This window comes from Amphiprion ocellaris, chromosome 23 (genome assembly GCF_022539595.1).
Source record: "Amphiprion ocellaris isolate individual 3 ecotype Okinawa chromosome 23, ASM2253959v1, whole genome shotgun sequence".
Classification (NCBI taxonomy): domain Eukaryota; kingdom Metazoa; phylum Chordata; class Actinopteri; family Pomacentridae; genus Amphiprion; species Amphiprion ocellaris.
In genome coordinates, this window is record NC_072788.1 from 12,199,588 (window position 1) to 12,216,025 (window position 16,438).

General features: G+C 36.1%; 1 protein-coding gene and 1 long non-coding RNA gene across 3 annotated transcripts in view; one reads left to right on the forward strand and one right to left on the reverse strand.

The window, feature by feature from the left end:
• LOC111566014 (zeta-sarcoglycan) overlaps positions 1–16,438 on the forward strand; it is a 64,144-nt gene that overhangs the window by 19,877 nt on the left and 27,829 nt on the right. The window contains exon 2 of the mRNA XM_023266371.3: positions 15,099–15,293. Coding sequence (XP_023122139.1) covers positions 15,099–15,293 — 195 coding nt within the window. The remainder of the gene's footprint in view (positions 1–15,098; positions 15,294–16,438) is intronic.
• LOC118470033 (uncharacterized) overlaps positions 6,937–16,438 on the reverse strand; it is a 34,916-nt gene continuing 25,414 nt past the window's right edge. For both annotated transcript variants that reach the window (XR_004847036.2, XR_008600604.1), the window contains exons 8-9: positions 8,016–8,174; positions 6,937–7,074 (exon numbers count right to left, since the gene is read on the reverse strand). This is a non-coding gene — a long non-coding RNA (uncharacterized LOC118470033). The remainder of the gene's footprint in view (positions 7,075–8,015; positions 8,175–16,438) is intronic.

Sequence of the window (16,438 nt, forward strand, 5' to 3'; positions counted from 1 at the left end):
AAGTGTCGAAGCTTCAACAAAGCCTCGATCCAGCCATCACTAGTCACCACCATGCTTCACATCATGATGCTGCCATCGCCATGCTTCATATTATGATGCTACCACCACCGTGCTTCACATCATGATGCTCCCACCACCATGCTTCACATCATGATGCTCTCACCACCATGCTTTACATTATGATGCTCCCACCACCATGCTTCACATCATTATGCTGCCACCACGATTCACTTCATGATGCTATCACCACCATGCTTTACATTATAATGCTGCCACCACCATGCTTCACTTCATGATGCTTCCACCACCGTGCTTCACATCATGATGCTGCCACCACCATGCTTCACATCATGATGCTCTCACCACCATGCTTTACATCATGATGCTTCCACCACCAATGTTCCCTTTAATTTTTCATGAGTCTCAGCAAACACACAAACTCCCTGAGCGTTCCTTGGACCACTGTGAGCAACATCAGACGTGTACACTGTGGTCACACCAGCATCACATCCATTCAAGTTACATGGTTTATTAAAAGAATCAAATTACAGCATTTACATTTCTGTTAAAACACTTTGTCAACAGGAGCCAGCTGAAGGCTGCAGTGATTTTAGTGACACTACAATGTATAAGAGTGAAGTTATTGAATATTTGTCTCTCTTTACTGTTGCAGTGGTTTTGCAAATTGCAGACGGACCCTGTTCACTCTGTAGACACCAATGTTATTCCTGTAGCTTGAAAGACGGCTACTTTTGGTAAAACTGGGCTTGTAGCACATTGTCTGCCTTGCAACAATGGGAAAGAGGCACCGTTTATGTTTTGCCAACCTATATCTAATGAGTTATTGATGCTGGAAGTCCGAATCTGTGAATATCTTTCCAACTTTACTGAACTTGGGGCCACTACAACCTAAGGAGTGATATATTTAATTTTGAAAAAAGCATTTAGCCATACTTAAAGCTTTAAGTGCTTGAGCAACACACCATACTATGACATTTTTACAATGATGGTTCTACTATGGAACCAGTTTGACATGTTCAGGTGTTCTTTGTGTGAAAACTCAGAGATTTCATGTATCAGAAGGTGGTTTTCAACTTTCTTTGTTAACTTTCTGCTTCAACTTTAAATTAAATTTCCTTCACTAAGCCAGCCCTCTGGACTTCCAGTAAGCTGTGTTCCTATTGGCTGTCCAGGTGGCTGCTTGGTGTTATCAGGAACACCTGAGCAGCTTGGTGTTATCAGGAACACCTGAGCAGCTCAGTGTTTTCCTGCTTATTTAACTGCAGACAAACATTTCCTCTGCTTCTCTTCACCAGTGAACTGGGTTTGGCTCCATTGCTCTAGTTTGTGCTTTAGGCGTTGGCTTGCAGCTTCCAGCAGTAAAATCATCTTTAATGTGTTTCTTGGTGTGTTGTAGGGCTTTGTACTGGATAGTTGTCTTGGTAAATGTGGTTCTTTAGCCACAGTTAGCACATGGTGCTAATGTGTGCAGTGATTAGTGGATTTGGTACAGCTGAGTTGTGTCTTTATCTTGGCTGTAGTGAGTCTTTAGAGGTTTTTGGTCAGACACATTCTGTATTCTTGGTTGTCCAGAAGGTAAGAGTTCCTGTCCTGATTCTCTGTTCTCAGAGGTTCTCTGGTAGGCTGCAGGAGACTTTAGCATTTGGGTTGTACTAGTTTGGTTTTTGTATGGTTTCATTTGGACGACTATCTTGAGGCCCCTCCATGTGGTTTAGTGAGGTTTTCTGGAACAGTTCTACAAAGCAACCTGCAGCAGAAGAGACTTTGAGAGTTTTTAGGAAGTTCTGGAGACCAGACTTTAGAGCAGCAGAAACATTTGTCAGCAGTTTGAGCAGGAGAAGGTGAGCTTCAGAGTAGAAATGAGAAGGAAACCTTCTTGACCCGTGTGGTGAGGTCCTGTACCAAGAGTTTGAGCAGGTTGTGAAGAGTCTGTAGTTCTTTGGTCTGAAAGCACAAGAAGAGTCGACTCCTTAAATTAGAAAACAGGAGATATTGTTGGTTCTTCTGTCGCTCTGCAGTTTCCTTAGACTGAATATCAAGTTTATATATTAAATGATTTCCCATGTGAGCCCAAGAAGACTTCAATAAACTCCCTCCATCCCCTGGACACAACATATTTTATTACCATGTTAAATCTTTTTTTTTAAATGTTTTTGAGTTTTAATCATAGTTTTAGCATAGTTTTTTTCTCTTTGCTTGTTTAGTTTTGTCATCTGTGTAAAAGGTGCTAAACAAATAAAGTTAAATTGATAAACTGAATAATTGACTAACTCATGATTGTGACAACAGAAGTATTTTCATTGTGATTTAAGGGTTTATTTCATTTTTAAGGTTGGGGTTAAAATCTTGACAGAAAAAGATGATTAAAGAAATAAACTACATAACAAAAAGCAATTAAATCAAAGGAAAAAAAAATAATACAATAAAACTTTTAAAAAGTTTTATTATTATAAAGATTTAAGAAATTTAAGATGTAATTTTCTAATTAAACATTTAATTTTTTAATTGAATGTTTTGTCGTTTTAAAGGTTTAATAATCTAATTAAATGTTTTGCATTTTTTAAAATGTTTAATATTCTTCTTGTTTAATTGTATTTTTTAAATGTTTAATTATGGAAAATATTTTATCTGTAATTTCTAATATTTGTATTTTAAAAATTTTGTTTAATTTCATAATGACATATATTGTATCTTGTTGAATTATATAATTCAATATTTTGTCTGTTTAATGTAATTTAATTGTATTTAATGTTTAACTCTATTAAACAGACAAAATATTGAATTAGATAATTCAACAAGATACAATATATGTCGTTATGAAATTAAACAAAATTTTTAAAATACAAATATTAGAAATTACAGATAAAGTATTTTCCATCATTAAACATTTAAAAAATACAATTAAACAAGAAGAATATTAAACATTTAAAAAAATGCAAAACATTTAATTAGATTATTAAACCTTTAAAACGACAAAACATTTAATTAAAAAATTAAATGTTTAATTAGAAAATTACATCTTAAAGACAATAAAACTTCAAATAGGAATTAAACAGAAAATACAATAAAGCATTTAAAAAGAAAATTAAACATTAAAAGGTGGTAAAACATTTCAAAAGAAAAACCTTAAAGATTTAATCGAAACATTATTGAGAAAGAAAAAAAATTCTCAAACAAGCTGATAAAACATTTGAAAAAACAATTAAACATTAAAAAGACAAAACATTTGGAAATCAAATCAGACATTAGAAAAGAATAAAAGGTGAGAAAAGAGCAAAACTAAACGTTTATGAAGAATCAAACTAAAGACAAAACATTTGAAAAGACACCAGTTAGACGTTAGAAGATCAAATCAAACAGAAGAGACAATAAAACGATCAAAAAGAGCAAAAACAGATGAAAGTCTTAAAGCATTTTCTAGTCTGAAACGAAAACAACAAGTTGTTTCTTCAAACATTTCCTCTTTCTATGTTCTTGGTTTGATTTTGGACAGATTTACTAAGAACTCATTTCAGAAAACTGCTTTCCAGATAAAGTCTACTAGTAGTTGAAGGCATTTATCAAACTAATGTTACCTTCTGATCTCCACAAACTTTACTGTTCAGTGAAGAGAATCAAAGTTTGTTGAGGATTTCTAAAAAACCCACAGGTGAAGGTCTGAGAAGAACTCAGATGGATGGTCTAAATGTGAAATCAGGACTCATGGTCACAAGTTTTAAGGCTTCTGTTAACCAGAAAGTTCAAACTAACAGAGAAGTACTGAGAAACTTTTAAAACTTCAGTCCTCAGACTGTCTGAAGGTTCAAACTAACAGAGAACTGCTCAAGAACTTTTAGGTTTTCAGTCCTTGGACTGTCTGAAGGTTCAAACTAACAGAGAAGTACTCAGGAATTTAGAAGATATCAGTCCTCAGACTGTCTGAAGGTTCAAACTAACAGAGAACTGCTCAAGAACCTCTAAGATTTCAGTCCTCAGACTGTCTGAAGGTTCAAACTAACAGAGAACTACTGTGGGACTTAGAAAATTTCAGCCCTCAGACTGTGTGAAAGCTCAGGTCCTGAGGACTTGGGAGGTCTGGATGCTTTGGAAAGTCTTGGAACTGAGGGTTCAACCCTCCAGCACAAAGGCTGAAGTCCAGCCTCCTGAGAAAAACGGTCGAGTCGAGACTCGAGTTAAAAAAAATCTCGAAAATGGCAAAAAATAGATGATAAATGCGCAAAAAAAAGAAAGTTTAGTATCTGAGCGAGTAGCTCAGGAGGATAAGAAGAGGACTACAGAGTGGAGGGTCACAGGATCAAGACCCGACACCGGCACTTTTCTTTGTTTGTCTTTGTCAGGATTTTGATAAAACTTAAGAAGGGTCTGGTCTTGAACCAGCGACCTGCAGCTCCATAGGCAAATCCTTAACTCACTGAGCTACAGATCAGATACAAAGAAATAAATTCGTCGTCCCTTTGACATCGTAGTTCGTGAAGTGACCACATGGGCAGAGCCAAGGCGGAGTCTGGGTGGAGTCAGGGCGGAGAGTAGGTGGGGAGGTGGGTGGTGGCCTCCCCCCTCTACTCCCCCACCTCCCTCCACCACCCACCACACCTTCCCCGCCCGACGAGTTCTTCGAGTCTCCACGAGTTCTTCGAGTCTCCACGGGTTTTCCCGAGTTTCTGGAGTTTCCAGGTCGGAGGCAGAACAAGTTGTCATGAAGAGGTGTTGAAGTCGGCCAGGATGGACTGACTTTTTACGGCGACTAGAAGGAAGACGACGAGAAGAGCAGGTCTTTAACCACCATCCATAAAATCCATGGACTCGCTCCAGAGAAATGAAGGGAGGTCAACTTTTATCAACCTCCATCCAGATGTTGAACTTCATATCTTTACTTTGAGATTTTTAGCACCACAAACCTTTAGTATCACACTTTATTATCATTTATTAGGACTTTAATGGAATCCACCAGCAGATTTACTTTTTGTTGACAAACTTTATTCTTGTCATCGTGGGACTGCAGTATTTAAAACTCTTCCTTCTATTTGACCTCATGTTTATTAGTTTTAGTGGAGAAAGTTATTTTAGTTGTCGATTAGTCTCTTAAAAACCAAGTAATAAATTGGATTAGTCAAGAGATTTAAATTTCTTACTTTGTCATATTTTAAATATGACAAAAATATAAAAATAAAGTGTCTTGAGACAATTTGACCTGTATTTGGCGTTACATAAATAAAATTGAATTCAAATTGTATGTATCTTGTAATGTTGGAGTAATTCAGCCATATATGTTGGAAAACACATTTTCTTTGTCCATTAATCTGTTAATTGTTTTCTCCAGTAATTAATTTCTTGTTTTGGTTTATAAAATGTCAAACCCAAATATATTCAGTTTACTGTCATAAAAACCAAAAAGATTTACATTCATGATGCAGGAATCAGGCAGTTTTTCACTTTTTATCTTAGTTTAGTTAGAAAGATAGTTGATAATGTGTGAATTGTTGCAGCTTGTGAGCCGTAAAAGGTTTTAATCTTTGGGGCCGAGTGTCAAAAAAACATTTAGAAACCAACATCAACAAAACACTCAACAAAGATTTGAACATCATTAAAGGGAAATCCAACTTTTGCATGACAATGTCTAATTAAAGGACATTTATTTCCAACGTAAATGTGTGATATTCATCCTCTGGAGCTTTCTCTTCACATCGTCTTCCACCTGGACTGGTTTGGTCGGGAGCATGTGCAACAAACATTTGAAAAACTGCACTTTAACATCAATGAATGACACTGAAGTTTAATCTCTACATAAATGAGACTGAGTCTGGATGTGCTGCTCTGTCATTAACTCCTAAGTTTAGGGAAAAGTTCAAACAAAAGAGGACAGTTCAGATAAGACTCGAGAATGAGCTTATTTTGAACAAACATCTCAGACTTTCTGAGCTTCAGCACCTCTAGCAAGATATTTTAACAAGCAACTCAAGAGATCCAGAAGTTGGAGAGAGTTAGCTTTAGCTGAGCCAAAGAACATGTGGGATGCTAAGCTAGCAAACATTTCAGACTTTTCTCTGTGAATTCTGAGAAATAATTTCCTATTTAATGACAGAGCTACACATCTTAACTCAGTCTCATTAAAACAGACTCTAATTCAGTGTCATCCATCCATATTAAAGTGCAGTTACCCAAAATGTTTGTTGCATGAGCTCCAACAAAACCTGTCCAGGTAGAAGGCCACTTTGACAAACAGGAAGTGGACGATTCCAAGCAGATTTATAGAAGGGGGAACCGGACTGTACTAAGTGTGGTCGAGTATAGAGGGGTGTTTTGTGGGTTTTTAAGGCTGATAATGATTATTAGTGAGACATTTGGAGTAGATAATCATTTGCAGTAAATGAAAGTATTTAAAATCTTGAGTTAAACTTAGAACACAAACTCTTACAGAAAACTTTGTTGATACGTTTTTGTTTTGTTTACAGATGTTAAGTTAAAGGAGTTTTATTCGTGACGTATAACCAATCAAATCACTCCAGAAGACAGAGCGACCACAGGTAGATAAAGGTTCAGAGCCAAAGTAGCGTCATTTTTAAATGTATTTATTACCGTAAATCAGTAAAAAATAAAATACTGATAATCAGTAAATCAGTCAGCCCACAATTACTACAGTTCTACAATGTATGTCTCTTTCCTTTGACTTATTTGTACAATATATGATGTATATTATGCTGTTTTTTCATACCAAAGGCTCTACTATGATGTTTTCTAAGAGACATACCATGCTACTGTGTTTGTTCTGGCCCTGGGCTGCTGCACTCCTCCTCTGTTGTTTTCTGGATTGTACTCAGCTGCATGTCTTCGTCCACCAGGCCTCCGTTGACTCGTCCCGCCTGCCGTCTCTGGAGCTGAAGCTGGATTGGAACAGACCAAAGTACAGTCCAATCACGATGCCAGCTGCCTCTCAAAAGGCTCCTTCATCTGGCAGGTGGCGGCACTTCTTCTGAGGGGAAGCTGAGCTGGCCCAGCAGAACTTTGGAGATGTGTTCCAGTGGTTGGTGGATGTGTGGGGAGATAGAGAGGGACCTTTGAATTGTTCAGAAAGGAAAACAAGGAACCCATTGGTAGTTTTAGTTTAGGGTGCTACTGCGGTGTGTTTTTGGGTTTTAAGAGGTGAACAGGAAGAGTTTTTTTCCGTATTGATTATCTTTTACTTTGTTCCTGGTTGGAATGCCCATCAATGTCAACATGAAGTTCACTTTTAGTTCTGTTGATTTATTTTTATTTTACTAACATCCATTTGTTTTTAACCCCCTCACATGTTGTGTTGTTGTAAACTTACTCTTTCAAATAAATTCTCGTCTAACCCTCTGGAAACCAGCGTTTGGACTGTTTTTGTGTTGCTCCTCACCTACTGACAGCTGTGGACTAAAGGCTATACTATGACGTTTTTAGAGCGACATGCTATACTATGATGTTTGTTGGGCGACACGCTATACTATAGGCTTTTTTAATTGACATATTACTGTGACGTTTTTTTTTGTTTTAGTTTTTTTTTGTTTTTTTTAGCAACAAATAAGAATTAGAACAGTTTTAAAAGTTACTACACTTTTACTTGTGCAATGAAATTATTATTCTATGGCATTTTTTAGACTACATCTTATACTCTGATGTTTTCTTGAATAACATACTATTTTGACAATATAATGCACTATGACATTTTTTGAACCACATATCATACATGACAATTTTAGGCAACATCCTATCATTTTGCGCTTTTTGAACCACATAATAATCTATGTTTTGTTTTTTTTCTTGCCAACATGCTGTACTATGAACTACAGGCCATACTATGTTATTCTTGAGTAAAGCATACTATACTTTGACATTTTCTGAACTACATCCTATACTATGGTGTTATACACAGAGTGCTTTGGTTACATGTTGATTTATAATCTAGATTTTTTTCTGTTTTGTTTTTTGACGGGATTATCACAGACCTGACTGTGAACACCGTTGACACCCACCTGAGGGAGACGCTGTCTAAGATCTCAAGGCTGCTTGATCGTGGTCTTTCTGGCACGTACTCTTCCAAGATGAGCCTGGAAGTTTAACACTGATGGAATGACACCAGGTCTAAGCCGACAAACTTCCAATTCCTCCTCAACCCATAGTCTCTGGGAAACCTACATGGAGTAAGAAAAGTAGACAGAGAAGTAATTAAGTCTGTACACAACATATTAAAAAGAAATCATGCTAATAAATTAAGTACAAATAACCGAATTCGCTAATATACTGGAGACCAGAGCTATTTAATTTGATCAGTATAACCTTGTTTAGTAACATTTCAATTATTTGAGAGCAGTCCTAAAGAATTGCCTGTAATCCCAATCATAAAATGGGTTTGGAGGAAGAACATAGATGGTAATCTGGATATACATGAGTTAGGCTTTATAACTACTATTGGTAGTATTGGTGGTAGTAATAGCAATGTGACTACTACTAGTAGTAGTGGTAGTACACTACTGCTGCTGATACTGGCACTGCTACTACAACTTGTAATACTATTACAAATGCTGATACTACTTCTACGACTCTAACAGCTGTTTATACTACTACTGCTGCTTGTACTTTTAGTATTACTACTACTGCTTGTACAACTATACTACAGCTACTATTAATCGTCTGGTATTTGCTTGTCAAGCTGCTAGCTCGCCTTAGCGTTTTGCTAGTGGCTAACTAGTTAGCTCTCATAGACTGGAAGCTCTCAACAAGATTTCATAATGAAAAAAGAGCCAAAAACTATTCTTACCTATGAAAAGTCATTCCAAGTTTCCTTGTCTCAATCGTACGACGTAGTGTGTAATTGTATGCAGCACAGTGAGACGGCATACTTGTTTCCGTTTTCACACCGTCTGCATCAACGGAATGCACTGAAACTTTGCCCCCACTAGCTTAGCCTCGCCGTAGTACGCAGCTCAAAGGGGCGTGTCCTATCTACTCATTCATATCTATGACAACAACGATGGCTGCACATAAGGACGCCTGTCAATGACGTTGACTAGCTGCGTAAATACCATTATATACAGTCTATGGTAAATACGTATGTGAATCGCATCATTGGCTGCAGCAGCCAGTCACAGGTCACTCACTGACTCACATTGAAAAATAGTACAGAATGAATTGTTACGTGTTTATGTTATTTACAATTTTGGTTGGATTTTTTTTTTTTTGTGCGCAGCGCAGATTTTCTGTGAGCGGAGACCGTGTCAGCAGTGCGCAATTGCGCACGCGCGCAGCTTAGAGGGAACACTGCCCACCACCATGCTTCATATAATGATGCTGCCACCACCATGCTTCACATCATGATGCTGCCACCACCGTGCTTCACATCATGATGCTCCCACCACCATGCTTCACATCATGATGCTCCCACCACCATGCTTCATATAATGATGCTGCCACCACCATGCTTCACATGATGATGCTGCCACCGCCATGCTTCACAGTGGGACTGGTGTATTTCTGATGATGTGTAGTGTTATGCCAAGTAAAACATCTAGTCTAATGGCTTTTGTCTATAGTTCTGTCGAGGAGTACTGATTCATCAGTATCTGGACCTTCTAGTTACAGGAGTCTTTATACTACAATCACTGAGACACATTCACTGCACTGAGATGATCTGCATTTCACTAACTGTATGACTTCTAGAATCAGTTGGCTGCATCTGTGTTGAATTAGGCAAGTCACTTATTATACATTCTATATTTTTAATTAATTGACAATACTTTGTAGAAATCTGTTTTCATTTGGCATGAAAGAGTAATTTTTGTTGTAAATTGTAGTCAGAAAAGCCATATTAAATTGACCATGATTTAATGTTTAAAAGCAATAAAAGAGGAAATCTTCCAAGCAAAGTGAATACGGTATATAGGCACTGGTATTACAGAGATTTGTCTTGTAGGTAAATGGTGGAAAATGAGATGAGAACCACGCAGGTTTAATTTTTGTATCAAACAGCAAAAATAGTTGTAGCATGCTGTGATTGAGTAAATTATGCTTCACATTGCCCTTCCTGCAGCGTGACTATTGCAGATATTGCAATGGCTGCTTGCCACATTTTGACTGGCAGTTTAACAAAAGCATCTCAGGCTGCAACTAATGATTATTTTCAATTTTGATTAATCTGTTAAATTAATGATTCTTTTGTCTATAAAATGCCATTGTGAAAAATGCATATTTGTTCATTACCAGAAGTAAAATTTTACTTAGTTTTGTCCCTTTAGGCTATAATGTCAGTGAAATAATAATGAGTTGTAGCCACAAAGTAGTGAGTTTAGCATTTGATAAATGTCTGAAAACGCAGGTGTTTTCATGAATTCATGGATAGCCTGAAGGTTGTATGCCTGTTTTGGCACTGCATGATGCACTGCTTTACAAAACCAACTTCAGTGTCTCTAGTTTTGTAATGACTAAAATTCATCAACCACCCTCCTTTGTAAGAGATATTGATTTGTTGCTACAACACAATTCCTTTACTGGCTGTGATTCTGTGTCCTGACTGTTAAAATGCATGTTCTGAAGCATTACTCTCTCTGTAAGCATGTTAAATACAACTACAAGTAGACTGATAAGAGGCTCTTTCTGCCATTACTACACTCAATTAATTTAGTTATTCTTGGAAAAGCTGGCTGAGCTAAAGAGTCTTTTCTTGCGCTGCCACAGTTAATGAGAGCCTGTCAGGAAAAACATACAATCTAATGATGCCTGCTGTCAGCGCCTTATGCTAATGACATGCTGAGTGTGAATAAAGCGTGACTTGAGTTATGAATGCATCACTCGTCCAGGGTTCCTCTGGGGAAACTGCACAGGTGTGTCAGTTATGGATGTGTGTATCATGCAATTAAAGCGTTGTATACCGGCAGCCGTTACCATGGAGGTGTAAGCAACTTAAAACAAACTTGTTGACATAATTGGAGATCATAAAACATTCTGCTGCTGCTGCCGCTGGATATTTTTCCTTTTCTTTATCAGTGTCAGGGAGCAGGACGGTATAAATTCAGCTTCCAGCTCAGCCAGCCTTTGCAGCCTGTGATGGGGAGTTTCACGCTGTCAGCCAGCGGTCACGATCCGCTGGAGAACAGCAGCCGCTCGCCTTCGCCTGGACAACCACACTTGACAGACATCATCTCTTCTGATCTCAGATCAGAGCGCTTCGTGTTACTGCTTTTCAGTAGCTGGCAGGCACTTTACTCACTCAGCCAGAGTGGAGAACATTTTACTAGCACTAAACTCAACCTTTCTGTCATTATTGTGCTTGATCCTGCTCTGATTAACGCTGAGTAGAAGGAAAACAGCCAGTAATTTGTTCATCATGTGGACTTTCGCATGCGATGATGGAGATATCCATGATGGAAATCATAGGTTGACTGCCCGTCTCATACATTTTTAACACCTTACAGTTTGTTTCTGTTAACAGAAACCATCTATGGACCTTCTAAATACTGCAAAATCGTATTAATTCAAAGCCATAATGGACTAGCAAATGTCTTTAAATTAAACAAAGTTTGGATTAATGAGACTTATTTCGAGCTTATTGATACTGTCAGGACTGTAAAAACATTCTGAATTAAGCTGAATTAATGGGGTCGTTATTAGAGGTCAAATTAATGAGATTTTACTGTTGTTGAAAAAGTGCAAATTAACAGACAGATTCTTGTTTTTCAAACTGTTGTATTCTAGTATATGTCTGCAAGGTCTGATGAAAGAAAGGTCAGCTTTATCCTGAGCCCTTCTGGAAAAAGGCTCAGGATAAGTTTGTTTACTGGAATCCACTTCACATTATTAATATTAATATTAATAGTAGGAACTTTACTTATATAGAAACTACTAAACACAGGCCAATTAAGGGAGGAGTCTCATGAAGACCAGTTAACAACAGAAATAATATAAAGCACCACAAATGAAAGAAAAAGTGGAGTAAGTAGAATAAAAGAAAATAGAGGGTAAAAACAAAAAAAAACAAGGGTAAAAATAATAGTAATAGTAAAAACGACAATAATAGTAAATACATAAATAAATAAGGATAAAAGAGAATAAAATTACGCAATTACCAACATTAATATATCGATACATCCCACTAAAATAACATTGCACCTTTAAAGGTTTTATCAAAATCAGTAAATTAAATTTTATATCTTGCAACCGGGCATTTACTCAATTGGTGGTAATAGGTCTCTTGAATTAAATGATTAGTGTACAAAAAACAGCATTTAAATCTTACCTCAAGGTCAGCAATAAAGCTTTGTATCCCTGTTTTTTTTTTTTTAAGTTTTATGATGAAAATAAATACAAAATACGTCAACACCAATGGCTACCAATCAAATACTAAAAGCACCAAAATGTCATATCAAATTAAGGTAAAAGAATAAGTGGAACTAAAGAAAATAGCATGCAGTGTGAAAATATATGGGACTGAATGTCAGAAATGGCCGCTGTTTTATGAAAAACAACCCCATTGCTGGACACAAAGTCTAATTTTGGTGTTTATTTTTTTTTTATTTGCTGGAAGTAGCTCCATAAAACCAGCTCAGTAATTGTAAAACATTTTGCTGTGAGACATTGACAGGCAGTAACATTCGGGGGTAAACAGGTCAGCTGCAGGAAACCTTCCACTCATGACAGGATGACAGAATGTCAGCCAGTAATTAGCACTGAAAACAAAGCTGTGACACGTTATTAAAGCCACACAAATGACTTGTCATCCTGAAGAACATAAATACAAGCAGAGATGTCAAGGACCCTGTTTTCCAGACTGTAACTTACATTAATCACTATGATTAGCTCATTAGGATCGAGATCTGGCTGCAGATTTATTGTCATCGACTTTGAGAAGTGTGTGCTGTTTAGCGGCTTTTTCCACTTCTGGGCCGGTTATTCCCACAACTGACTGCTAACTTGTAATCAGTGAATCTTGACGGATGATCCCACTTTCCTGCAGCGGAATGAAGCGCGGCACCTTTTAAAGAATGTTTTGTTTCTCGTTTAATAAAATAAAGTCACCTCAGTGACCTTGTCTTCGAGGCAAAGAGCTTGATTGATCACTCTGGAGCTGATTCAGTCTCTGAATTCCTGTTTCCAAGGGTATCATCACCAAAGTTGCAATGGATAGTCATCTGTGATTCTTGTTGTAGATCAGAGTTATTCTGCTGATGCTAAATCCCAATCTGATACCATTTTACAGATATTTGCCGTTATATTAGAAAATTCTTTATATTAAGGACTGAAAATAATAAATAATTTTTTAATTTGATATTTTACACTCATCACCCCTAAAAAAAATAATCAAAAATATAAAATCTGTAGTTTTACAAATGGTATTTCTTTCATTTACAACCTTTGGCTGTAAAATTACATATTTTTACAGTATGTAAATCAGAACAAAAATCATTATCTCTCATAGTTTTCAAGTTTTTTTAAACAAATTTTGAAAAAAAAAAAAATACAGTTTACTTGTAAAATCACAAAAATCTCAATGTAAAGAAATGTGCCAGAACTATAAAAATTTGCTTTTTGGTTTGACCAAGAAATTGCTATTTTTACTATATTTAAATCAGCCAAAAATATTATTTTACAAATATTTGCTGCTATTTCAAAGCATGTTATTATACAGATTTTCCATGTTTCCTTAAATTACAGATAATATCTGGTAAAAATTTAAAAAAGAAGTATTTATTTACATGTTAGCCCTAAAACATCTGGGCAAAATGATACATAATGACAAGTGTACTGTAATTATTCTTTTACAATGCCTAACTGCAAATTTACACCTTACAGTATTTAAACAAGCAAAAAAAGAAATAATAAATAAAAATAATTTTACAAGTACATCAATAATGAACTGTTTTTTGTTTCTTTTTGTTTTTACAATTACAGATTTTCATTGTTTTATTAAATCACAGATAATAACCAATAAAATCACCTAAAAAATATTATTTTACAATGATGCTATAAAGAAACAGGACAAATCTATATTTTTTATAAAGGGTCATTTGTTTTTTTTTATGTTTGTCTATCAAATGACACCATTTTTACTGTATTTGAATTAGCTAAAAATAAAATTAGTTTACAGTTATATGGCATTATCCTGAAGAAAAAATCTAAATATTAAGGACTGAAAATTGTAAATAATTTTTAGGCACTATTATACAGATTATTCCCTGTTTTGTTAAGTTGCAGATGAAAAATACTAAAGCCACTGAAAAAACACTTGTTAGATTACAGATAACTAGTAAAATCCCAGAAAGGAAGTATTAATTTATATATTATTGCAAAAACAAAAACGGGTCAGAACTATAAATGAAAAAAACGAAGAATGGTAAAGAATTTTTTGACACTATTGTACAGATTATTCTCTTTTTGTTAAGTTGCAGGTGAAAAATACTAAAACCATTGAAAAAAATGAAGAAAAAAATGTTGAGTGTGAATTATGGGTTAAACTGTAAATGATATCCACATCAAAAGTCTGTATTTATGCAAATGCACAATGCATGTTGGTGCTTCTATAATATGTGACCATGAAATTACACTTTTTACTGTATTTAATCAGCTAAAAAAAATGCAATTATTTTACAGATACTTGCTGCTATTTTCACAGTTTTTCCAGGTTTTAATGTATTCTGGCATCCTCGCAGCCAAATTTTCACAGTGTTTCTATGCACATTTTTTGTTTTACTTTTTAATACAGCGTATGTGAAAACCTACTTGGCAACAAAACAGATACTAATTCAGATTCTTAAAAAGCTTGAAGCCTATGTTGTCTGTTTCAGGCAGAGACTCAGCTGAGATGCTGCATAATAAATACTGGGGTCTCAGATCAAAAATAAAGAGCTAAAATTGAGCATGAATGTTTTTTCAAATAGCCAAATGTGGATATTTCTGATATTTCATTCCTGCCATGCTTTCACCTTTTGCTCCGCTTTTAAAACATTGTAAAATAATACAGCCCAGAATCATTTTAGCGTTGCTTCAGTGGAGGCAATAACCAGTCTGAATGTGTGATTATTATCCATGGCAGCAGCTAACACTAAAGCTGCTGTGTTTGGTTCCAGATCACCCAGGAGCAGTTCATCCTCGCCTCACAGTCCCTGCACCTCCAGCGGCCGGCCTGCGACCCAGTTTACCCAGTGGGGCTGTACGGATGGAGGAAAAGATGCCTCTACTTCTTCCTGCTGCTGCTGCTGGCCACCATGATAGTTAACCTGGCCCTCACCGTCTGGATCATAAAGGTCATGAACTTCTCAGTGGTGAGTTCAGCGCCGCACCGTCCGAAATACAGCCGGTGGTCCAGGAAGTTACAGCTGCTGATCTTTAAAGCGAAAGGCAGCTTTACTTTTGATTTTGTGGACTAGCGTTATTTAAAGTTTGACCATATCTGAGTAATTTACACATCAGGGATGAAGCCCCAAAAAAATTAGATTACATATTAATTTACTTGACTAAAATACACACTAAGGCTGAGATCCTACGGTGTTTTAATTATTAGTGAAAAAAACCTAACCGAAGAAATAATAATTTTAAGTGTGCATTCTGAACGTAAAGTGTAACTTATGTTAACATCAAAATATGTATGTACACTATTTTTACAGGATTTATATAAGCAAAAAACAATTATATTTCATGTATTTGTTGTTATTTGAATGAAACAGTATGTAAATAAACTAAGCCAAAAAATAACAAACTTGTTGACTGTGGGAAATTTTTTCTTTAACAACGTGTGGCTGCAATTTTCTGCTTTAGTGTAATTAAATCTCCTAAAAATATCAATATTTTACAGATGCTTGTCATTATTTGAAAGAGAAAGTAATGTAAAGTAAGAACTGTCAACTAGTAAATCGTTTTTAGAATCTGTTATTTTACAGTTTATTCCTGTTTTGTTAAAATACAGACAATGTGTAGTATGTGTTAATTTACATGTTGACGATAAATAAAAAAAAACACAAACAACAAAATGAACAAAATTATGCAGAGACCGCTTTTATAAATATTAATTTTTTTCTTTCACAACGTTTGACTATAAAATTCCCCTATTTTTTACGTGATTGAAATCAACTGTAAAAGGTCAAGGATGAAATTGTCGACTTTACAGTATGTAGGTGAAGTGTAGGTCTTTGTTTTGGTTTCCTTCTCTCGTCTGTATTTTATAAAGACTTAAAAAAGACTTGGCAGCAGGATGAGCCAAAACAGAACGCCTTAGTCTCAAACTAAAACCAAACAGGCAGATGCTGCAAGCTCCTGTGACATTTTCAGGGACAAGGCACACAATTTAGCATTTTGTGGACCGTCTCTGGACGTATCCCCCCTCTGTGACGGCAGCATCTCCCCACTGTTGGTATCACTCCTCGACCCTTTTGCCTCCCATCAATCTGCGTCACCAGTAAAAGACCTAATC